The sequence below is a fragment of the Nelumbo nucifera genome, chromosome 4 (assembly GCF_055504915.1).
Source record: "Nelumbo nucifera cultivar China Antique chromosome 4, China Antique-T2T, whole genome shotgun sequence".
Lineage (NCBI taxonomy): Eukaryota > Viridiplantae > Streptophyta > Magnoliopsida > Proteales > Nelumbonaceae > Nelumbo > Nelumbo nucifera.
Genome location: NC_142652.1, coordinates 91654954 through 91681662, shown reverse-complemented (window position 1 = coordinate 91681662; position 26709 = coordinate 91654954). Strand labels below are relative to the sequence as shown.

At 35.6% G+C, this 26709-nt stretch overlaps 1 protein-coding gene across 2 annotated transcripts; it reads left to right on the top strand.

Moving 5' to 3' along the window:
- The first annotated feature begins 6079 nt into the window (after positions 1 to 6079).
- On the top strand, positions 6080 to 20932 carry LOC104611316 (putative protein S-acyltransferase 14). Of its 2 annotated transcripts, XM_010278332.3 has the most exons (8): positions 6104 to 6362; positions 6440 to 6650; positions 7027 to 7273; positions 7398 to 7489; positions 13760 to 13883; positions 13988 to 14073; positions 14221 to 14286; positions 20339 to 20932. In XM_010278332.3, the coding sequence occupies exons 2-8, from the start codon at positions 6441 to 6443 to the stop codon at positions 20462 to 20464; spliced, it is 951 nt and encodes a 316-aa protein (XP_010276634.1). In that variant the 5' UTR covers positions 6104 to 6362; position 6440; the 3' UTR covers positions 20465 to 20932. The 2 variants fall into 2 exon arrangements, with proteins under 2 accessions (XP_010276626.1, XP_010276634.1); XM_010278324.3 differs by having other exon boundaries at positions 6080 to 6650.
- Positions 20933 to 26709: the final 5777 nt, after the last annotated feature.

Below are 26709 nucleotides of genomic sequence, written 5' to 3'. Positions count from 1 at the left end.
GTATGTGATACATGGCAGGTGACCAACCCTTTGGCCAGTTTGACGATTAACAATGGGCAGTGCTCTCATTTTGCGAACTTACCCAATTTTGACCAACTTTTCTTTTCTTTTTTCTCTTTTGCAATACAACCAAGTCATATACGAATCATAGCACACAGTGATACAGTCTCGACCCAAGTCCAAATTTGAACTAGTTCTGTCTTTAACTGAATTGGACCAAGTCCCTTAGGCCCTAGCCCTATTTGGGCTGCTTTAGGTTTTGTATGTATATTACCGTATTGTAGTGCTACTGCTTCAAATAATTAAATGTAAAGGATAGTTCCACCACTTAAGTAACAAAATATAAATAAATAAGTTTATGCTAATACATAGGGATTAGGAGTGTTAACCCCGTTGGTAAGGAATCATTAAATAGTTTTTTATTAACTTTTCAGTATTTTCTTTTTTGTTATTGTTTTTGCTTAATAAACTAGATCACATCTGCTTCTCACAGGATGCTTTACACTGTAAACTGAGTTGCATCCATGAGCTGAACACCAACCCATCTTTTATTTTGAGGCATATTACTCTTACAAAGTTCAACTCTTGTCTATTTATGAATAGAAAAGTTGAGATTGAGATGCCGAAACTACTACTTAACAATATTGGCAAAAGGCACAGACCATGCATCTAAGGAAGGAGTTCGGATCTGCTGACCACAATATATTGCCGGCCGTGTTCATCCAGCTGCACATTGGGAATACCGGTTGTACTTTACATTGTTGATGTTCTTGATGCGTGGCTAGATAAACATGGCCAACAATGTGTTGTGATCTGCAGATCCGGGTTCCTACAGAAGTTGGTGTAATTGCTGATAATGATAGAAGTAAGAGACTGACCATGTACCATGAAAGAAAGGACTAGGCCACGGAGGATCAAGACTTGGAAATAAACAAGTTCTACATGGAAGGCCATGAGAATAGCTCTAGTCAAGTTCTTGTCAGCCAAAATGATCAGAAAAAATAATTTGACTGCTAGAAAAAAAGGTAAACACGAAAATAATGGTACCAAATATGGGATGATTCCCCTAAATTTAGGGAGTACTAGCGGGGACCCATGCGATGCACAGGCTTCCTTAGTGAAAGTGAAATAATATTGGAAATACATAATAGTAAACACATTGTTTCTATTTTCCATTGTAACACTATGAATTAATATCATCATAGGCAAGGATTGTAATGTTTAAATTATATAATTCATAATTTATATGAAAAAACAAATGTATTTTAAGTACATAAGAACTAATTAACAAAATTATTGGTACTTTATTTCTGGTTATCTTCTTGGATAATTTATGTTCATTAAATGTAATTCTTTGCTATTTATAGCTTAAATTATATTTAAATATAATTACTTTTAATTAAAGTTTAAAATTTAATTATATTACTTACAGTTTCAAATATAATTTAATAAAATACAATTTCAATTATAACTTACATTAATTAACAATTTTAAAAACTGTTAATTAATGAGTTAATAAAATATTAATATTTAAAAAATACAGTATTTTAATAAACACTGTTAATTAATAATACTACAATGATTGAAAATACTGTAAAATATGATTACTTATTAATACTGTAATTATTAAAAATACTATTAATAAAAAATATATTATTTTTAATAAATATTGTTAATTAATTAAAATACTGTAATTATTAAAAGTACTATATTAATTATTACATTTAAAAAAGGCATTAGAGAGAGAGAAAAAGGAACATGTTTTTTTTTTAAGTAAATATTATATTTGCAAAAAGAGACAGAGATACAGTTTTAAACCCTGGGAATGATTTTGATTTGTTTTTGGGACTCAATAAGAAAAAGAATTCATATTGAGTGCTCACTTGGGAGGGCAAGCAAGTTCAGCTGTTTGAGGCGTTCCAGATAGGCTAAATAAAGAGGGTGAAGTGGACAGCCCCCAAAAATGATCAACTGACAGCTAGTTTAGGCTCTCGGAATTTTTCATCAGACATACTTCAACCCTCTCAAACAATGATCTGGAGTGGTTTTCAGATTGTGATGGGTCTCTTTGGTCAAGACTCAAGATCAAGGCTGAAGGACAATGTATGGATTTGAACTTGACCTGACCTGACCTGGCTTTGATGTTAGTAGATACATATGACATGCTTAGGGTCATCCCTCATTTGCTCTTTATATTGCAAAAATTGCAAATTTTCTGTCATTATTTGATAACTCTAATGTGATGGCTTTTTCTACATAAAATGTTGCCACGTATGCATTTGAGTTTAAACATGAATTTTCTATTTCGTTGAAATTGTTTTGAGTTAAAAATCTAAAACAGTTAGGGAGGGGGGGGGGATCAAATTAATATTTTCTAAAGAAACATTCCAATGACTTAGCTCTTACTCTTAATCAACATCCTATGGTAGTATAGAGATGTATTCTAGAGCATTGCATACTAGCAAAGATGGATATATGCCATCAAATATGCATAAATTCTACATCCATAACAAAGTTTTTTTCTTCAGTTGGCTCTAAAGTTTGTACAGGATTATGTATGCCTGCTCAAACTGGAGTAGCACCAAAAGCAAAAGATCCAAGGTGAGGGAGGGCACTTAAACTTTTTGGGTAAATAGAGGGAGGACAGGTTTTTTAATTTAACCATTATATGAGAGATCAGTGGTTTCACATCTAATATAAATATTTCATTTAAGTTTGTATTTGAATGCAATGAAAATATCCACATGTAGAAGTCAGTTGATGGAAAAATCCATTGCGTAAAAGTCCATCGGTTTAAAATTTTTTAGACTATTGGACATTTTTGAAGTGAGAATCGTTGGGCCATTGGACATTTACATTGATTTAAGATGAAAAAGTTGTTTACATTGATTTTTTTATGTTAATTTTACATATCAAATAAATAACTGAAAAAGTGGATCGGGTGTGAAATTTTACACCAGTCCGCTTTTACACGGGAAACAAATGCATGTAAATACAAACCGACTGTGGAGTTTTACATCGATTTACATTTACACCTCAATCAAACACAACCTAAATGTTTCAAGTAGCAATGTCTCTTTTTTTTTTTTTTTGTTCTTTTTTCAGTAATGAAGATAATACAAGTAGTAATGTCAATACCAAACACAATTCTACTCAAAACACTTGTTTAATGCTTAATCAACATAACAACCAAATAAGTTTCATATAAAAATGTTGAGTGGCAATTCGACCTATTCACGGGTTGGGATTGAGCCAGGCTTTGCCTCTATATTAACAAAAGTAAATATATTCAGCTCATCCTGACCCGACCTAACCACCAGGCTTAGATCTTGAATCTGAGTCTGACTTGAAAAATACGGATTAATGTTTTAAGCCTGAACCCAAGCACGCAGGACTAAAATCTTGTTTGAGCCCGATTAAGAACAGACTGAGCTGAGCCTGTTGGTTTACCTGATCATGAATAAGTCTAATGGCAATGATACCAAATACAACCTAAATATGCCCAAATCATCTAAGCGTTTAAAGAACAAGGAATCCCATTCCGCACTGCTGGACTAAGAAACTGCAAGGCCCAGCCCGGTCCATCAAAAAGTCCTCAACAGCCCTTTTTTTTTTTTAGTTTTTTTTGTGCAACTCAACAGCCAATAATAATATTGAACTTCTAGACCAATGCGCGTGATATGAACATTGCTTGTACGAGACTCAGAGCTCACCCATGAGGCCATGACATCAAGACTTCACGTATAACGGACCATCTTTCTTAAAATAAAACCTTAGGACCTTGACGAATCCTATAAAAGTATATAATTTTATATTAGTTTTCCTTTAACCACTTATATTTTAGTATTTTTGTGTCCGTGTAAAGTATGTTCACGGTCATCCATTAGCTTACATTAGAAAAATAAGGTAAAATATAAAAACCTCTCCTGCGGTTAGGTTTTCTCACAATCATGAAAAACTCTTCTCTTAGATTTCACTTTAATAAAACCTCCCCTGAGGTTAGATTTTTAGACTGCATTCTACCTCATAATTTGGATTTGAGCTGTAGACCTACAATAATTCAAATTTATGAACACCTCCACCTATAACACCCATACCCGCCTGCGTGAATTGGCACCAATTCTGAGCTGGCACTTACCCCCAACTATGAGGTGGATTGAATGGTAAAAAACTCTTTTAGTTATTGTTCTAGAGACTTTGAATTTATTATGGAAAAGTATGGACATGTCCAATGCAGATTTCTAATTTCCACTGTAGAGCTATGAACATTCAAAATGTCAACAACCCATACACTATGCACCAACGCCCGCTGTGCCAATTCCAAGTTGGCACCTACCCTCAACTGTACAATGGAGCTAGGATTTTCAAAGGTGGACTGAACGGTAAAAACCCCTTTTAGTTATTGTTCTAGAGATTTGGAATTTATTACGAAAAAGTATTGACAGGCCCAATGCAGATTTCTGATTTCCACTGCAGAGCTATAAACATTCAAAATGTCAACAACCCACACACTATGAACCAACGTCCGCCCGTCTTTAGGCCTACAAGTTCTGACCCTGGGCTGAACCGTCATTATCCCAAATTATTAATTTGTTTTTAGGGAAAATTCCCAATCAATACCTCGTATTTTGGCTTGAATGACAATTTGGTCCTCAAACTCTAAAATGCGACAATCCAATACCCAAACTATCGAAATGCGACAATCTAGTACCTAACGCTAATGAACTGTCTGTCATGTATATCACGTGACCTCATGTGCGATTTAAGACTTTTGAAAATATCAAAATTACCCTTGGAAATAAAACACACAATTCATCATCTTCTTCCTCAAGAAGTTGAAACAGAGCCCAAGCTTTTTGTCACAAACACTTGCAGCAACTTTGCCTTTCTCGCAAAGTCGTTGCAAGTCTTTGCAAAGAATAGAAAATTTTAGGTTTTAGACAACTTATTTTTATTTTTTTTAACTTAACACAATAATATTTTATTCCTACAATAGTTAAAGGAAAACTTTTCTCCCATAAATTCCTTTGGTTTTGGCCCGAAGATGATAGAATATTCAGAGGAGAAAAAAGACAAAGAGTGTTGTCACATGGATGAACAATTTGATGGTTGGTTATGATTTTAACGGATGGTTGCTAAAGAAAATTAGGTGACACTTGAAGGACATTTGTGTCTTTTCACATGCCACTTAAATAGATGGTTAACGACAAGTACTAGATTGTCATGTTTCGAAAGTTCAAGTAATGGATTGTAGCATTTTAAAGTTTGGGGACCAAATTATCACTCAAGCCAAAGGATAGGGTATTGATCGAGAATTTTCCCTTTTTTTTATTACATACGGGGTGTTCTTTTTTTTTTTTGATTTTGGGAGGGAGAAAGTAGGTTAATGGGATTCTAGTTTCCATTGATCAAGATACCCATTTTTGTTTTTAGATTTATGTGGAGTCCATAGAATGATATCCATCTCCTATGTGAATAAATATTTTTTCCACCTAGGAGAAAGCTGCCAACACTTTGATAGGGAAAATTTTCCCCTTTATTAATAATTTTTATGGATAAAACAATCATTGTCTTATTTACTTGAAAAATAAAAGGACATCAATAAATATACTTAGCCTAATAAGTGTTTATGTATTTATTTGGGTAAATAACTTCCAATTTGGAGTCTTATTAATACATTTTTCTACATAATTCAAAATATTAGATTTTAATTTCACCTGTTGACAAATTTACAAATTAACTATTTTCAAATTGACGCAAGAAAACTGTTTAGCTAAAAGTTAAAATTTCTTTTGAGGGTATTTTAATAAATCTTTATATGAATTAATAAAGATAAGGGTAAAATGGGTGTTTAAAAAACTATTGCATCATGTAACATTTTATGTGATTATGTCTACCATACTGATGAAAGAGAGAGAACTTTTTTTTTTCAAAAAAAAAAAAGAAACCAATAAAAGGGAGTTTTTAATCAAAATGAAACATAAAAGGAGATTTTAAGGAGATTTTTATGATTGTAAGAAACCTCAGGGGAGGTTTTTATATTTTACGGTTTTTACCCTGGAAATTTAGAAAATATCCGCTTTGCCTTCGCAGCTTCGCTTCGCCCATTCCCTCGTTGTAGCGCTTCTCGGTTCCGACACATTCTCTCTCTCTCTCTCTCTCTCTCTAGTTTTTCTTGGGTCGTCTTTTTCTTCTCTACTTCTTCCGGTTTCAGGGGCAGAGAAGACCTGATACCCAACTGGGTATGGAATTCCACGCGTCTCCTGGAATTCCAGAATCCCAGCTGAACTTACTATAAAACCCTAGATACAGAGATATCCGGATATAAAGGGATGGTTCGATTTAGATTCACATAGCCATATGTAATAGACGAAGAAAAAGAAAAAAGTTTGTTTTTTTTTTTTTGTAAAAAATAGTTATTTTTTCCTCTTGATTTCAGTATGCACAGATCCGGAGTTGTAATGGCCTGGAATGTATTCAAGTTCTGTACAGCCCTGCGTGGGCTTGGTTCCATTATGATTCTGCTGGTCCTTGGCGTCGTCGGAGTCACGTACTACGCCGTTGTCATTACTAATTACGGCCCGGCTTTATACGACGGGGGCCTCGGTTCCATGACGGCTCTTGCTGTTTTGATCCTATTCCACGGTCTGGTAAGCTCTCTCTCTCTCTTGCTCTACAAGGTTTTATTATTTATTAACTAGTTTGTTCTCTAAGCTGCAGTCTGCAGCAAAGATTTTCTTCTAGTTTTCTAGGTTAATTTTGTTTCTTTTGGCTGAGAAATTAATTTTGTGGTTTTAAGGTAGATAATTTAGTTTTAATGTCAGGTATAGACTCAAATGTTTTAAGGAACTTTTCAACTGTTAGAGGATTTTTTTTTTTAATGTTTAATTGAAATATGTAACTCAGAAGAAAAATAGTTGATCCAGCAGAGCACGAAGTAAGGAACTATTATTGGGTATTTGGGTATCGCTTTTATATTTAATGGAAATTGACCCAATTATGGATTTTAATGTTTTGACTATTTAGCTGGTGATGCTACTATGGAGCTACTTCTCTGTTGTTTTAACTGATCCGGGTGGTGTTCCACCGAACTGGAGACCTACTATAGATGAGGAAAGAGGAGAGGGCGACCCATTGACGGGTATAGAGTTTGGTGCCACAGGTGCAGGCCTGCAACAGTCAGCTGTGCTGCCTGATCCAGCAAATCCAAGAGTGAGGTACTGCCGGAAATGTAACCAGCTGAAACCTCCGCGTTGCCATCACTGTTCCGTCTGTGAGTTTTTCAATCTGTACATGCATTTTTTTCAGAGCTTTGTTATTTTTGTCATCAGATGCATCGAAAGGGGAAAAAAGAGAAACAGTGGAAAAACATACTGAATCTATTTAATTGATTTTAGGTGGGAGGTGTGTCCTGAAAATGGACCATCATTGCGTGTGGGTCGTCAATTGCGTGGGTGCTTTAAACTATAAGTATTTCCTTCTTTTCTTGGTATGTTGGATTTACTCTACAAATCCTATACTCTCTTATACACCATGTTCAGTGTTGGCTATTTCAGACCGAATTTCATTTCTCTTTCTTCATTTGTTGCAAGTCTTGGAGTCATGTCCGTCTGGCTTCTGCTACTGAAGTCTTAAGTTATATTTCTTGGGGTTTGAATGGTTGAATTTGGATGCAGTGTTATTCTACTTTGTTTGGAAGGGTTTGTTCATAAATCTCAATTTCACTTATTGATCAACATGTATGTGTGTCTATCATCTGGAGAAGCAAAAGTAAATGTCGTATTTGAATATAAGTATGTTTATTTGTTCCCCCCATGCCCCAAAAATATATAAATAAATAAATGAATAGGATATCGGGCCATGGTTAATATGTTGCACACAGATTAGATTTTTTTTTTTTTAATGTAAAAAGCTTTATTCACCAGGAAGTATCTCTCTTTATTACTAATTCAAAAAACAAACAGAAAAAATCAGCTCTATTCTATGTACATGAAAATTTTCTTCCTGCTGTTACTTTTTCACAGCAAGGTTTCTCTCTCATTTGCTCAAAACCACTTTTGGGTCCTTGTTATTAATGAGGAAAGTAGTACTGCTTGTTGTTATCCTTCCATTCACTTTTTATTTCATGTTTCTAGGGAAGCTTTTATTTAAGGACATTTTTTTAATGCATTTGGAAGTTGTAAATTGCCTATGAGTGGGATAGGGAAGTATAGTGACTATAGTCACGGTGTCTTTTGGTCTAGTTCTTGTTTTGGGATTGTAACCAAGGAGGGTGTATATGTTCTGGATTGTGGTTGATAATTATGGCTACTTTCTCTAGATTATGGGCATTTGTTGGAATGTTAGGATATTTTTAACTACAGAGCTACATTCTAACGTTTGTTCTCCAAAAATATGCATGGTGTCTGAATAGGTGGATGATTACCCTTCAAAAAATTGAATGTGGGTATGTGGTCATTAAACTGTCTATTCATATTAGCTAAATAGCTGGATTGTTCTTCCTAAACATTTTGGTGGACTTAAAGTCTCTCAATGTAAAATTTGTCCCTAGATCAACTGATCAAGTTTAGGGTGCTATTTGTTTGCTTTGTCTTGGAATGCTTATTTCCCCTCCTTCTATTGAAGGAAGCATCTTTTTTAAAATGTCTTCATGCCAAATTGGTGTCACGTTCTTGACAATGGGAAGTAATTAGAGACATTAATGAGGAATATCATTGTTCTGTCCCCATTATCTTCCTTTTGAAAGATAATTACCCTTCCATTATTGTAGTTTTCTTTCAACCTTTCAACAAGTGGCCATGAAACTTTTTGATAAAAAAAAAGTGGCCATGAAGCTTCTGTTTAACTCCCTAGTGGTGCTTAAGACAGGAAGAATTGGATTGGTTCAAATTAATTTAACTTCAGTACACTCACAAACTCTGTACTTTTCTCAACTTCCTATTTTCTATGTGCTTTACAATATCCTCTGAAGTTAGAGTTAAGTAGTTTATCTTTGCAGTTTGCAAACCTCATTTCTCATTTCTATGGGCACAAGATGTCTATGTGCACACCCCTCTTTTTATGTTTTTGGAAAAGCTCATTCTCAGAATTCTGACGTTAGCTTTTCCTACAATGGATATTGACACTGCATTATGATTCTGTGTATTCAACTATTTGATGCTGATAAATTTCTATTTAGTAGATCTCTTTGATTTTGTTCCAGATACAAAGAATAGTTCCTGATACATTTCATTTAATGGGTCTGTATGTGTGTGTATGACAAATGATTTGAGGCCATAAAGAAGATGGATTGAAATAATGAGAACTGATTTGATGGCCAATGGTTTAACAATGGATATGACACTGAACAGAGTGGAATGACAGAACATTCATATAGCTGACACCACAGTTGGGGCAAGACCTAGTTGGGTTGAGTTGATTGGGAAAAATTGTAAGGCATAGTAGCATTGAATGGGCTTTTAGTGGCCCAATTGGGGTTGCTGATTCTACAAAAAACAGAAATCTTGGCTGCACTCACTGGTCTTCAAATTGCTAAAGATAAGGGCTGGTATGCTCTAACTGAAGGAGGGAGCAGGGAGGCCCCTGGAGGCTAGCACACTACCTAACAGAGGCGAGAGATTTTTTGGTCACCTTGGCTGTAAACCTAACCTGGATTCCCAGAGAGTTAAATTCTACAGCTGATGGTTTGGCTAAATCGGGTATCTTTAGGGAAAATCTGTATAGTGAAAGATTTCTGCCTTTGTAATTTCTGTTGTTGGTCCTTTCCTGTAATCTGTACATCCTCTCATGTACTCCCTGTTTTTCTTCCTTAATACTATCAGTCAAGGTTCAAAATTTCGATACAATATTCCCTGTATCGGGTGTATCGTATCTTATCCGTGGCTTCATGATATGCCTATTTAAAGAGGTTTTGGGAACCACTCTTTTTTTTTTTAATAAAAATGGTTAAAAATATGCCCAAAAACCAAAATTTTGAAAAAAACTAAAAAAATATAAAAGCACGTTGTTTTAAATACCGATACACCCCTGCCGATACACAGGAGCGTATCGATATTTTGAACCTTGCTATCAGTTTATCTTTTCTCAAAAAAAGTAAGGTATAGAAAATGCTTAAACAACCTTTTTTTTTGCATATGATTTAAAAATGTATTTGGGTTTATTGATTCTAGAATTTGAATAAAGAACTTGAACTAGGTTTTCAGAATATAAAGCTATGTTTTAAAAAATTTAGTTGAATAATTAATATAAGTATAATTAACTCTTTATATTACTCATACAATGATATAAATTACAACAATAATTAATATGGCCCCACAATCAAGATAGAGGTTATCTTAAAGAACCCTAAAGTGAAGGAGTTAGGATATAGGAATTATATTTAGTATTTAAGAATGCTTGCCTTGTATGATAATAATTGGATGTCCCAATTCATTTTTAATATTCTTAATCTTCTATAGTTTGTGGTATGTGGTAGGTTGTTATTTTTATAGGTTTGAAGTTTATAATTATACCTTTTTTTAATGCTTCCCAAGGTTCAAAATACGATCTGCCCCTGTGTATCGGCAGGGGCGTATTGGTATTTAAAATAACGCGCTTTTATACTTTTTAGTTTTTTTTTTTTCAAAATTTGGTTTTTGGGCATATTTTAAACCATATTTTTTTATTAAAAAAAGAGTGGCTCCCTAACCCCTTTAAATAGGCGTATCGTTAAGCCACTGATCTGATATATGGGGCATATCGTATCAAAATTTTGAACCTTGATGCTTCCTGAAGCTTTATAAAGAAATTCCATATTCTGATAAGCCACGAAGGTTGCTGAGAACACCCATGAGGAATCCCAAATACATCGATGACGTTAATCAATGTATTTGGGATTCCTCATGGGTGTTCTCAGCGACCTTCGTGGCTTATCATATTCTTTCTAATATTCTTGATATTCTTTCAAATTTCTCAGATTTTCTAGATACCTTAGAAATTTATGAAAATTCCAATTTGCAATGGTGAAATGCCTAATGAAATTAAAATATTTGAGGAGATACTTTTTGTATACAATGCCCATTATCTTTCTTATTTTAATGAAAAGCAATACAACATTTATGGTCAAGCTCCATTGACTATTGATTCAAGCACATAGTTTTCTGGAACATCTAGGTATTATCAAGATGCTCAATGTGACATCTTCCGAGTCTTATGTGGCAGGAGAATACCACTCAGACTAAAAGGAAAGTTTTATAAATCAATTCTAAGGGTAGCAATGTTGTATGGAGCAGGGTTAGGCAATTAAGAAACAACTTGTCCAAAAAAAAAAGAGTGGCAGAATATGGAACAGGATTAATGTAGCCAACTCCATATATTTGGGACAAGGCATAGATGATGATGATTTAGATATCATCAGCTACAGTAGTAACTAATTAGAAAAATGAACAAAAAAAGATCCATTATCAATAATACCATCTGTTCTAATAACAACATTTTTTTTTTTGAAAATTATCTTTTATTGTATTAAATTGAGTAGAAGGCAGTGTGCATTTTGTACCTGTATTAATACAGAACAACTATGATGCACCTTTTAAGTAGATTGTAAATAAAAGGATAAGAAAAAGTGATCAGTAGTCACCTGAATGGGGTGTATATTTGTGTTTTTGCTTGGTGTTGTTAGATATATTTATTTGCATTTTTTTTATGTGCATGATGCTTATTGACAGGGAGAATGAATTCCTGAACATAAAATCTCAGCACCATACATTGTAGTCCCTCCATGATAGTTAACCTCTTTCGCAAGCAGAGACTCATTTTTATAAACGAAAATATTTTTTAATTATTTTTTATCCGATTGCTTAGGGCCAAGGGCCATTTGATAGCAGCTGAAGTAGCAGAACTGAGTGACTTAATGCTTTGTCTGTAAGTGGATAAATAATAACATGATAAAATATTTAGGGGTGTTGCAATCAACCACCCAACGTGTCATTCAGTCATTAAGGAGATGACAACCGACTTAATGGCTTATTCACTAAAAGATAAATTCATAAGCCATTTAATTCAGCTACTTGAACTGTTATCAAGTGACCCTCTGCTGAACTATTTTCTTTTTGTGTCATATACATTTCTCTCTTGACACTCTAAATTATATAGAATACATTCAATGTGTTGATATGGTTAAACCATAGGAAGAGAAGAATTGCATGATCAGATGTGTTATGGACCACCAAAACTAAGTAACAAAATAAGAGAACAGGTATGATGCCAAATGAACATGAACATAATCCTTTATCACAAGACAGTTTATTTTCCTTGGAATTGAAAAAATCGGTTTAATGTGCTTTTGAGTTCAAATGTTTGGTTGACTGATATATCGATTTATCTCCAATGGAGTTGTTTTCTTTTTTGTGTCTTGTTGGCATAAGTGGAAAATAAAGTGGGGAATTTGATTGTGTGGACACAATAGTTCTCAAATTTGATCTTTTCTGGGATGCCCTATAAACTTCTTGACTTGGCCTGTTTTGATGCTTGGTTTAGTGATGTATTGTAACAGAAATCATTTGTCAGTATGCTTCCTTTATTGTTATTTTTGTATACAAACAGATGGATTGGAGGAAATTGTTTTTGTATCATTATTTCTACAAAGACCTCAATGTACTTTATAAAAAACTTGTATATAAATGTTATGATGTTATCCTTGGTTTATTCCTTTGTTAGGGTTGAATGGTGAAGCAAGATTCATGTAGTGGTTCTATACAATTGGGATTAGGGTTTGTGGGGTTAAGTTGGTAATTATGGTTTGTGGTCCCAAATGCTTCATTTTATCCCAAAGTATCCATGATGTGGCATCGGGTGTTGGTGTATGAAATGCGTCAGATCTGCCAAATCCATGTCCAGTTTTCAATTCTAAGTTTTGATGGATTAGTTGCATATCCTCTTAACTCAGCATGCACTCAGAATTAATTATTTACTTGTGGTTAAAACAAATAGTGCAATTAGATATTGAAGATTGAATGCTTACAATGCTGAACCGAGGATTCCCTTGTTCATAAAATGTGTATTTCTCTATACACTGTTGCATTATGGGTTTTTAATTGTCATGTTACAAGTTGATTCATTTGCTTTCTTCTGTTGTTGTTACTTATTCCTTTTTATATATTAATGGAATGCATTTAAATTGAAGATAGGTTCATGCAGCTGGAAGTTAAATACATATCATCAAATGCATGATGTGGCCTTAATTTAGTTCTGACTGCTGGATTAATTTTAATGGAGTCCCTGTATGCTGTATCCTAAGATTTTAAGGTAAACAGATTTGACTCATCGACATATACTCTAAACCAAACCCATGTAACTCGGATTATGGTCACTATTGTTGCGAAATCATTCAAAATATGTACATTTCAAGGACTATCATGAGAATAATATAAAGTTGTGTTTGTGGCAGACTGCTTTTATTTTATTGTATATTTTGGTTGCTATGGCATTTATATTTTTGATATACAACAACCAATTAGTAAACCGAATTAGTGCTAATTTGATCACATCCCAACTTTGATAAACTGGGGATGACAAAAAAAACATTGATAAACTGGGTAATTGGGTACATCACTAGTTGAAAAACAATTGATACCCCTCTTTATAATGGCACAAATTAGATGCAGGGATTTTTTGTTATTAATTTGGTTGTGCCCCATTTATCAATTGTTAAATATCCCCAATTCTGGAAAAAACCAATTAACAATCCTGATTGTTATCTTTTGTTGCTTATTCCATGCAGTTATACACATTTCTTGAGACAACTTTGGTCACCTTATCATTATTGCCTCATTTCGTAGCATTCTTTAGTGATGGAGAAATACCTGGAACACCAGGAACCCTTGCAACCACTTTTCTCACGTTTGGTGAGGTTCAATGATTTTTAAATTCTATGTTTTTTGGGTCCTGCATCTGTGCTTTCTTTTATTTGAATCTTTTCTAATATACTTGTTTTTGCTCTATCATCCAGTTTTAAACTTAGCATTTGCATTGAGTGTAATGGGGTTTCTGATCATGCATGTATCACTAGTTGCTGCTAATACCACCACTATTGAGGTAATATCTGTGTACCAGGTTGTTCTAACTTCTTTCCCCTTTTCTTTCTCTTTTTTTTTTTTGTCAGGGTGGGGAGGGGGGGGGGGGGGTTAACATGGAGCCAAGCACCAAACTTAATTAGTGATGCCTTTGTTTTCTTGTCCTCAGGCATATGAGAAGAAGACCACTCCTAAATGGCGTTATGACCTTGGTCGCAAGAAGAACTTTGAACAGGTTGTTGCTTTTTCTTGAACATTGCCAAGTTTGTTCTATTTCTTTTGCTTGAACTTAGAAATTTAGCACCACCATTGATTGCTCTTCAAACTAAGTGTACCATGTTTAATGCCTCAATCATGAGAGGTTCTGATTATAGTCCAATTTTAATACAAGGATTAAATAATCAGTTTTTCATGGTTGAATTTTGTGTCAAAGCTGAGACTGGTATTACCAGTCACCCATCCTGGGGTAGGCATGACTGGCTGAGAGAATTTGGCTAGGCTTCTCTTGCTTCTCTGCTAATTAACTTAGTTCTCTGAGTGTTGGTCTGGGTAACTGGTATGAACATTGAGTTCAGTGTCAAACTTTGCATTGTCAGATGTCTCTTCTAGATGGAAGTACAAAATTGTGTTTTCCAGTTTCTAATAGTAATATCATATTATTTACTGCTTGAGATATGTCATGATTTTTCTGCTCATAAGTTAAAGTGCCAGACCCTGAATTGACATGTTTTTTTTTTTTTTTTTTTTGATAAATAAACATGACCCTGAATTGACATGTTAAAGCATTTCTATATAGCAGGCACCAGGCAGGTCATGATTGGATGCAAGATATGCATACATAATTTTGTAGATGGACCTGCTATTCCTCACAGCATTATGACCCTGAAATTGACATGTTAAAGCATTTTATATAGTGGGCAGGGCACCATTGAATTCAAGATATGCATCGGTAATTTTGTAGATGCACCTGCTATTTATCACAATATCAGGGTCCAAAATACGGAAAAGGAAGAAATTCCAAGAAGCAACATATAAGCTGGTTAGCAGGCCACTCTTTTTGGAAGTGTTGCTGCACATTTATTTACTTCATAGGGAAGATTAAATGAACTGTGGCATAATCACCAGGGAAGATTAAATGAACTTTACATTTTTGGATAGACAATATAAATTTTCTGTTGAACTATAAGATAGAAGATCAAACACATTTGGTGATGCTGATGGGGGCATCTCTGGGTTAAATGCCATCTAATTAAGTAATCACAAAGATCTACTGTTTCTGATAAAAGAAAAAGTAATCACAAAGATCTAATCAATCACACTCTTTTGGAGGGTGGAAAATGACAAATATTCCAAAAATGCATGGGTACACATGCATACTACTGGGTTGATTTTGGTCTTGGGTGATAGATATCTTTAGGAAGGATTGAAGGGACTGTTATGAAGTCCTTGCCTACATCATGCATGGTATAGGATTTAGGGAGGGAAGTGATTGCTAGTTTACCATGCCCCTTCCTGTTGGCTCATGCTTGGCATAGAGACAGGATTTCTGAAAGCAAAAATCGTACAAACATCTTGAGAGCATAGTGTAGATCTGGGATCCATGGTGTAGGGTTTATAGGCTGTGTTGGTTATTATTATTACTATTTTGAGAAAAGGTTAACCAGATTTCATTAAAGCAGCATGAAGTACATGAGCAGATGTACTGCACAGAAGAAAGAAAACCCAAACAGCTAAAGAGAAAAATTACAAGGGGGGAAGCCTATTGCTGTACAGATTTTCTAGTCTTGCTCCTATTTTAGCTAAACCATCTGCAATATGATTCAACTCCCTCGGTATCCACAGCAAGTTTGTGTTTATATTTTCCAATGAGTTTCTAGCCTCAGCCAGATAATGACTCAACCTCCAAGGGCCCCCTCCTTGTCCTTCAGCCATTTGATAGTATTAGCAGAGTCTCCCACAATGGATAAGTTCTGAATGCCCAATCTTTTTATTATTCTGATTCCAGTGAGAGCAGCCATAACTGCAGCCTTTGTTGAGTTGGTATAACCAACTGGGCCACTGAAAACCCAACAGATATTACCCAGATCATCCCTCAAAATACCCCCTATCCCAGCTACACCAGGATTGCCTGCAGCACTTCCGTCAAAGTTTAAAGTCATCCCTCCTTCATTATGAGGTATCTGTAGTCTCTGGATTGGTTGAGGGTAGAATGGAAGAAACAAGATCGATTGGATATTTCTGTTAAGGTCATTGAGAGAGAGTCCTTGGAACAGCTCGGAATTAGCAGTCCAGAAATTACATTGAAAGGAGATATCTGAGATTAGTTCTTCAAGAGATCTGATTTTGTTGTCAAATACACACCTGTTTCTTTCCTCCCAAATTCCCCACAGTACTGCATGTAAAACCATTTGCCAGTACACTTTACCTCTTCTGCTCAGGCCTGAACTATGTCACTGATGGAGAAACTCCTAAATATGCTTTGGAAAGACCCAACTGTATCCAGTCAGGTTTAAGAAATGGCACCAGATCTTTTGAGAGAAATTGCAATGAATAAATAGATGATCAGCTGATTCACCTTCTCTTACTCTTAGGCGTAGCACACAGCCATGAGGAGAAATATAGGATCTTCCCAAACTTTTTTTTTTCTGAAGAAGGTCACAAGTATTTATTCTCTGTAGGCACGCTTCCCAAACAAAGAAGCAAACTCTTAGCGGAATATGACTGCTCCAGATCTTCTTGAATGGGAAAGTGGAACTCTGTTCACCTGCAATTAGAGCCTTGAACATAGATTTGGAAGTGAAATCACCATTTGGGTGGAGGGTCCACACTCGGGTGTCAATGGAATGAGGGGAAGTGTAGACTTCTTTAATGGTATGAAAGAGGTCTGAAATCTCTATGTCCCTTAGGGGTCTTCTAAGGTTCAGGTTCAAGTTGTTATCAGCAGGAATATCTGGGATACAAGAGGAGACAGTTACATCTTGGTCTAAAGAAATGTTGAAGATTCTAGGGAAGGGTTATGCTAGGGTGGTGTTCCCCCACCAGAGATCTTTCCAGAATTTTATTTTATTACCATTTCCCACTTTGAATCTGATGAGAGGAAAAAAAGAAGAGTGTGAAGAGGCTATAACTTTCCAAGGATTTGAATTCTTTACCTGGTTCAAATGAAGATTACTATCCCACCCATTTGCACGTGTTCCATGTTTGCTTGAGATGATGACAGCTGCCCAAAGAGCATTGAGCTCTATAGGGAATCTCCACTGCCATTTGCTCAAAAGAGAGGTTTTTTTCTCCTTTAGATGCCGAACTCCCAATCCTCTCTCCTTTGGCTTACTCACTTGATTCCAACTTACCAAGTGGTTTCTTTTCTCCCCTCTGTCCCAAAGAAAGTTTCTTTGGATTTTCTCTAAGGCTGTGTTTGGTTTAAAGAAAAAAATAGGGAAAGGAAGGGAAATGTAGGGAAACCTTTACAAACCTTGTATAGGTTTCTCTACATTTCCCTTCCTTTCCTTACCTTTTCCTTCAAACCACACATAACCTAAGAGGTTTCTCACTTTAGAAGGAATTTGGAAGACTGAAAGGTAATAGATTGGTAAGTTTACTAGAGAGGCCTTTAAGAGAATGAGTCTGCCCCCTTTTGACAGATAGCATTTTTTCCAGGAAGCTAGTTTCTTTTCACACTTCTCCACCACTGGCCCCCAAAAGCTTAGGGTTCTTGGGTTGCCTCCGAGGGGCATTCCTAAATAGGAAATAGGGAGGTTTTCCACTTTACTGTCCAGTAAAGATTTGAAGTTCTCTAGAAGTTCCTCTTTTACTGAGTTTATGGGTACAATGCTGGTTTTGCTAAAGGTGACCCTCAACCCAGTGACTGATTCGAAAGCTTCAATTACCCTTTAACATTAGAGATGTTTTATAAGGAAGCATCCAAGAATAAAATGATGTCATCAGCAAATTGCAAATGAGATATCTGTACCAAATCTCTCTCCACTTCAATGCCCTTAACCAGGTTTAGTAGCTTGGCTTTATCAAAATGAAAATTGAAGATATCCATCACCAGGGTAAAAAGGAGAGGAGAAAGCGGGCAACCCTGTCTAAGCCCTCGACTAGCCTTGAAATAGCCCTTAGGTTCTCCATTTAGGAGCATTGAAAACCAAGATGAGCCATGCAGCCTTTGATCCATTTAATCCATCTACTGCCGAAACCTCTCAATCTCAAGCAATCCAAGATACAATCCCAGTCAACTTTGTCATAGGCCTTTTCAAGGTCTAACTTGACTGGTATCCCCGGCTTCCCAAGAGCCTTTCTGTCTTCTACACATTCATTTGCAATTAAAATACTATCCACAATTTGTCTTCCTTTGACAAAGGCAAACTGATTTGGACAAATCAGATCTCTTAGAACTTTTTAAATCTTCTTCTTTTTTTATCAGTAGAAAGACTTTTATCAATAACAGAGAAGTATTGAATTACAATAGATATAGGTTGCAGTAATGCTTTAACCCAATCTAAAACCCTGTCTACAGACACATACAAAGCAGAACTTTTTAAATCTTCTTGCTAGGACTCTCGCCAAAATTTTGTAGACACACCCTACCAAACTTATTGGTCTATGGTCCTTAGCTTCCAAAATTCTCCCTTTCTTTAGAAATAAACACAGAAAAGTTGAGTTTAAGCCTTTGTTTACAATGGCAGAGGATTTAAACTCCCTAAAAAACGTTAGCAGGTCTTCTTTAACAATTTTCCAACATTTTTGTAAGAAGAATAATGGGAATCCATCTAGGCCATGTGCCCTATCTCCATCCATGCTGAAGATTGCCCCTTTGATTTCTATCTCTTCAAAGCTTCTTTCCGTCCAGGCTTTCTTATCTAACGACAAGGTTGATCCTTTCCATCTGCTCAATCTGAATATGCACTGGCTTTCCTTAGAGTATAGGCTCTTAAAGTAGGAGAGGAAGGCTTCTGTCATTTCTTCAAGATTTTCCACTTTTTTATTTTGGAAATGAAGTTTTTTCCTACGTCTTCCCGATGCATAAACGTGGAAAAACCTGGATTTGTTGTCTCCTTTCAGCAATCTCACTCTTGATCTCTGCCTCCAATAAATTTCCTCTTTTCTGACTACCTTTTCCCAAGATTTCCTCAGCTCAGTTCTTCTTCTTCCTGAATCATCTAAAGTGCCATTTTTCTCTTTTACATCTAATTCATCCAATTCCGTGAACATCTTCTTTTCTCATCTTCAAAGGCTCTATACTGTTCTTTTCCCCAAGATTTCAACTTCCTCTTCAGGAATTTTAACTTTTGTAAAAGCCTGAATCCAGCCCATCCCTCTACTTCACACTCCTCCCACCAACCAGCTACCAGCTTCTTAAAATCCTTGTGAGAGGTCCACCATTTTTCTAGTCTAAAAGGGGGCTTTCTTTTTGTAATTAGGTCAGTGTTCAACTTAATGGGCTAGTGGTCTGAAATGCAATGATGGCATAGGTCTCGGGTTAGGTTGGGAAATCTTTCCACCCAGTCCTGGGATAAAAGAAACCTGTCAAGTCTGCAACTTACTGTGTTTTCCTGCATATTTGACCAGGTATATTGACCATTCTTGAGAGGAATGTCACATAGGTTATGTCTGGAGATGAAGCTGGAAAAATTTCTCATGCTTCTTGTTGGAGCTCTACCATTGTAGTGTTCTTGGGTGAACCTTATTACATTGAAGTCTCCTGCTACACACCAAGGAATTCCTTCATTCTCATGTAAAGAGTCTAATTCCTCCCAGAATCTCTCTCTCTCTCTCTCTCAGGGAGAATTGGGACCATACACCCCTGTTAGAATCCAATTGAACCCTTCTTTTGTATTGGTGAATAAGACCGAGACTGAGAAATCTCCTTTATCAATTTCCAACCCTGAGTGCTCATCTTCCTTCCAAGCTATAATAATGCCTCCTGAAGAGCCTACTGCAGGAACAGCTGCCCATTTCTTTCCCCTTACCCCCAGATGGCTTTTATAAGTTTCTTGTCTACTACCTCTTTCTTCGATTCCTGTAAAATAATTATATCTGGGTTTTCTCTTTTTAGAGTTTCCTTCAGTGTGTTGGCTATTATTTACACCCAGGATTGCTTTCAGGCATGATCAGTAAAATATGTGAAACCTTTCCTGTATTTTATAAAGGAGTTATTATTTGTGTTTACATATTTGTCAATCCATGAATAGAATGGGGAGTTCTTTCTAATTTCTAAGTTTCTATCATTTAGTCGGTTTAGCTGATCACTGGAAGAACATTTTGCTTGCTGTTTTGAGTATCAGGTGTTCGGGACAGACAAAAGATACTGGTTTATCCCTGCATATTCAGAGGAAGATATAAGACGGATACCAGCACTCCAGGGTCTTGAGTATCCATCGAACCCTGTTTTGGATGCCCAGGAATACTAACAGATAAGTAGCAGTGGAATTCCGATTCTGTTTGCTATAACATCATAACTTGCTCTCTTCTTCCAAACAAAACAGAGTATATTGCTTTGCTCTCATTAAACAGAGCAGCACATGTTTGGGCTTGGATCTGGCATTCCCAGAAATCTATTCTAGGCATCTTTGGCACACTGAGCGCAAGACAATTTCTGAGTTCATTGTGGGATCGAATAAATGACCTTTGAGGAGGGGAGCTAATGAAGGGACATACCTTTTTTCCTTTTTGGAGGATGACGTTTTCTTCATGTGTCAACTGTAAAATTTAGTGTGCTTTTCGTTTTTTTTTTTTTTTTTTTTTTTTGGTGGGGAACCTGGGATATGTAAAAGAAGGATTCACTGCTCCATAACTTAAGTGTTGTGTGGAAAATCCTGTCTGTTGTATGTTTGTTGTAGCTTTTTTTCTGATTAATTTTAGTCTCTGTTACCTGCTAATACATATCCATCAAATCTCTCTCTCACTTGTAGTCAATGATGGTGTATTTGGAAATAAAACAATGTAGAAAGAAATCGCATCGTTTCATTACATTTGCAAATATAAATTTATCGTTTAAAATGGGTTTATCACGGTGAAGTCGATAAATAAAATCATTCTGGGATTTCAAGAAATGAACTCGTTCTTGTTAAGATTGATCATGACTCTTTTTGGGTTGTAAGTAGTGACGCAGCTAAGGCCTTCAGTGGATATGCATATAGGACGTGTTGGTTTTTAATTGGATGCTCCAGAAAATTAGGGTTGAGATTTTGTCAAATTTTCAATGAATCCAACCCAAAGCCTGAACCTAAAACAAAGTAAAATGTTAACTCGGGCCAACCCTAGTTGCATCCCTACAGAAAATCCTCTGGACAAGAGGCAATTCTAAATTTAGGTTGTATTTGGTACTCTAGAGGATTCGTGTTAGCAAGAGGCAAATTTAACTTTAGGCTGTGTTTGGTTTGAAGAAAAAGATAGGAAAAGGAAAGGAAACCTGTAGACCTGTTCATGAGCCGGGCTTGGACTTGGCTTATACCACAATTTGAGTGGGCTCAGTCCAAAATATAAGCCCAAAACAGTGTAAAGTCGGGCTAGTGAATAGGTCTAGAAACCTGTACAAACCTTGGATAGGTTTCTTAACTTTTCCCGTCCTTTTCCTACATTTTTCTTCAAACCAAATACAATTGTTACAAGAAAGAATGTAATTTTTTTGCCTAGTGTCTAAAACATCACGGGTCTCTAAAAAAACGACAAATATCACAGGCCTTGTCATTTTTTTTTACTCCCCGCTATTTTTTTTTTTCTAGTAAAATTTGATGATCCGGCCACATTCCTCAAACCCGTCAAAATAATAATTAGTACCAGATCTCTAGAGATGCAATTTGACCCATCCTCGTGGGGCCTGCCCTGCCCCACCCTAGTTGGGATGGGTTTTTTCACCATTGAACGGGGTTCGGGGCAAGTTCGAGAAATTCGAAACTCTAGGGACAAGGACAGGGCGGGGATGGTATTTGCCGACCCCGGCCCTATACCCATTCTGACTATATTATATATAAAACTGTTAATATATGTTATATACTTATATTATATTATATTATTATACTATATTATATTACATAATATAAAATAGTTCTAGCCGTAGGTTTAAAAAAATAAAAATAAATTTGCAGGGTGGGGTAAAGTCGAGGTTCCCCGTTCCCTATGAGGATGGAAATGGGGTTAGAATTTTTATCCTTGATGGGGTTTGGGGTGGGGCATTTGAGTTTGGGGTTAGGGACAGGGCAGTTCCTACAAATCTCCACTAGTTCTCTACGAAATGATAAAATGGAATTTTTTCATCAAATTATGTTTGTTGTGGTCGATTGATCCATGTTTCTTACTTGTGGACATGTGGCAAAACCTAGGGGTGCTCATGGTTATGTTAAGCGAACTGTGGGCCTATTTTTGAAATCGGATCAGTATTACTAGTAACTGAAACTAAAACCGAAGATGATCGGTTAATTAGTTGACCAGTTTGGTTAACTGTCAGTTTGGTTTGTCGGGTTTTCATTTTTTTATATTTACAATATATATTATAAAAAATATATAAATATATAATAAAAAGCCATATATATATATATATAAAGTATTATATTTTAAACAGTAAATAATATATTATATATTATAAATTTATATTTATATATAATGCATATTTATTAATCTATAATATATAAAAAGATATATAATATGCATAAATATACATAAAATATATAAAAATATATGTATATTGGTTGGTTTAGTTAACCACCTATTTTCTATATTAGTTTGTTGAAACCAAATTGGAACCTTGAGTTTTTTAAAAATACCGAACTAAAACCAAACCAACTGGATTTTTAGTTTGGTTCAGTTTTTTAATTTTTCTTGCTCAGCCCTAGCAAAACCCTGAGTTACCCATTATGTGCCCAATGAATCATGATCACCTTTCTGGGATAGGAAAGTTTCTTCATGTCGTTTCTTTGTTCCCTATTATGATCACACCTCTCCCTCTATAAATAAGGAGAGGCCTGAAGCCCTCCACACAAGATCATCTCGAGAGCACTGATGGAGTATTCGGGCTGAATTCATGCTTTCTAAATTTATACTACTAATAAAAGAGCGAATAGCCCCATTTTCTAGACTTTTCATTAGACATTTTTACCTCTTATCTAAGCAACATACAACGGGCATAAAAAATGGCATATATGTCTTTTACTCTCCCTCCAAAAACTGCCCACTTATAACAGTTAAGAAACTATCCACTTATAATTGTTCAAAAACTGCCCATGAATTATAAATAGTATTGTCTTGGAGATGCTGTCACGTGCAAACGCACGCACATGTTTACTAGTATATTATAATGTCTCCTTTGCTTATTCTCTCATATATCCAAGTAGTTCTAAATTTTGGAAATATATGTTAGAGTTCAAAGACAATGCTCTGCAGGCAATGGTCCACTTATATATATTTGAAATGGATGATACTAATGTTCGAGATATCTCTTTGAATTGAGTCTTAACTACAGATAATAATTCTTGTATTGACTTGGTAGCTCCTCTCCCTTGGTTTATAATGGATATGGCTAGGGATTCTCATGTTTCTATTCATGATGAAGAGGATAAACTCATTTAGAATGCAAATCCTAATGGTGAGTTCTCCTAAAATCTTATAAGAGCTCATGATAACGAGGTTGGCTTCTAAATGTATGGAAGTTGGGTCTCTTCATTAAGTAGGGGGTCTCAATGGATAGGTTTTGGGTTGGACCCCATCCAAATCGAAATCAATTTGGATGGACCATTAAGACATATTAAACTGGCCAAAAAGTCTGGATTTAATGGTCCAAAGTATTTATTGGATTTAATGGGACCTGGTCCATCCATAATGGATTTATATTGTATTGAGTTAGATTGAACCAATATCGACAATAATACACGTGTTAATGGACCAGGTTTAGATTGTAACAAAATCTAAATTAAAATCAATTTGAACAATTGGCCAGTCCGGACATTGAATTGGACTTGGTCCATTTGTAATGGACTCATATTAGACCGGATTGGATTGTAACGAATCCAGTCCAATTGACACCCTACCACTGAGTTTCTATTCTTGTTTGGAGATTCCTTTATGGTGCCATCTTTCCTAATGATATTATATTAAAAAAAGAGGCATCCAACTTGCATCTAAGTGCCATTGTTGTGGAGGCCATAGTGGTGAGAACCTAAATTATGTGTTTGATAATGGAGCCATGGATAATAAAATTTGGAAGCACCGGAGTGATATGATTGATGTTCATGTTTATCATTCTCAACCAGTGAGCCTTGCTAAAAGAGATTCTCAACTACATCATTTGTATAAAATTTTGCTATCTACTGTCATTTGGATTATATGGAAGGAGAGATGTAGTCGAAGGTTTGAGGGTAAAGGTGTGCCATCCAAGGTTCAAAGTATCAATACAATATGTCCCATATCGGGTGTATTGTGTTTTATTTTTGGGTGGTCGACGCACCTCTAAACAGGTGTTCTTTGGAAACTCCTTTTTATTAAATTATGTATATATACACTTAAAACTGAATTTTGAAAAAACCTAAAAAAAATAAATGACACATCACTTAAAGTACCGATACACCTCTACCTTGATACTTTGAACCATGGTGCTATCTACCACTCTAATTTAGAAAATAAATAGATGGCTGATGAACCTAAGCTTGATTCGGCATTCTTCTTATCAAAAAAGTTTTGAGGAATAAAATCCAGTGAGTCTATTGGCACCCCTTTGAAAATATGAAAGTAAAAAAAAAAAGGTTTTTGATACAGCCAAAAAACTCGATATGCATCTTCATGCATATCAGAAGGGTATCGATGCTTTGAACCTTGACCCAAGTGTCTATGGTGCATAGACCTGTTCATGGGTTAAGTATCCCGATGGGTCATCCCTGTCTGACCCGTTCTAAGTCAGGCTTGGACATTATTTTAGGCCTATGGGCTTGGGCTCGAGCCTAAAACATTGGGCCCGAGATTGAGTTTGACTTGATAATATATATTATATAATAAAAACTATATTTTATTTAATAAAAATATATATGTACAATATTTTTTCTTTGTTTCTCTTTTCTTTTTTCAAGCAATAGTGAGATCCTTTATTATTTTTTAGTTTTGAGGGCTTTTAATATAAATAAAACAATTTTTTTATTAAATAAAAAAGAAAAAAAATATGTTTTCAAATTTCTAGTCGGGCTTAGGCTCGAGCCTGAATGTATTCTATTGATACATAGGCAAAGCCTGACCGGCCCATGAACAAGTTTAGTGGTGGAGGTGAAGTTGTGAGAAATAAAGTTAGTGCCCTTTATTTTGGTTTTCACAACTTCTATAGTGAACAATCTTCACTTGTGCCAAGGTTTTTAAAATTGGATCGGACAAGGAACCGTTTTGGGGTCCGGTTCCTAGGTTGAACGGGCTGACAGCCTGGTCCGATCGGACAACCCATTCTGACAAAAAAACAAAAAAAAAGAAGAGAAAAATAAAAAACAAAAAATGGGCAAAAACTATTGTCTGGGTTGACAATTCAATTGCTCGGGTTAGAGGTTCACCAACCAAATCAATGGGTTTTGGCCAAAAGATGGTTTTGGAGTGAAACGGAACTGGTTTGGTGACCAGGTCCTAGTTTTTCCAATCCAGTCTGGTTTTGAAAACACTACTAAAGTATGACTCTAAGAGATGGTTTGCAACTTTGGCTCAACTTAGAAGGAATACAAATACAAATATGTACAATATAAATACATACAAAATAATAGAAAGTACAATGTTTTGCACTCTACATATTTATATTTATATTCCTTCCAAAGTGAGCCTTTACTTCAATCAAGGTGAAGGCATTATGACACTTGAAGTGGATAATGATAATAAAGAAGTGATTGATGTCCTCCTTTGAAAAGATGCTATATCATGGAAGATCACGTATCTAATTCTCATTCGTCAAGTTAAAAGAATAGTTTCGGCTATGCTTTCAAAATTCTCTCAGATTTTAAGGCTGTGTTTGGTTGCACTAGTACAAATGCATGGGAGTGCAAATATAAAAAATGCAAATTCTTGCTTAATTTTGTTTTGGATTTTACTTTATTCTGTTTCATGTTTTGATTTACTTCATTTGTACTGTAATCAAATAGAATAAGCTAAAATTTAAAACAAAAATAGGTTAGTTCAAATTCCAATTCCAATTTGAATGTAAACCAAATGAACCCTTAAATCTTCCTCCTGAAAAAGTGTTGCATCCATTTGCGGCTCATGTTGAATCGAGTTTGGATGCCACCAGTCCAGCCCAACCCAGCCCAGCCCAGTCATGGCACGTTAGCCCACAATCAGGCGGTTAATGGGCAACATTCCCGCGAAATTGATGAATCGACATTTCGATAATGTATTGAATTGGGATCACCTACAGACCTACCAATAAAATAAGTTCCAACACCTTATCAACTTTATCTAACACCACACATCTCACTATAAATTGGAGCCCACCATAAAAATTGGACCCGTAGTGTTTGATGATAGTGGTAGCGTGTGGGTCGTGTTTCGTTGGCAGGTCCCCATTTTGAAACTTGATATTCTCGATGTGCGGATGGATGGATGCCATGTTTTCAATACTTTTCACTTTTTTTATCCCGAACCTAAATAATGGCATCAAATGCTGACATTCTACGGATCAATGTGTTCTCCGCCCACCTCATTT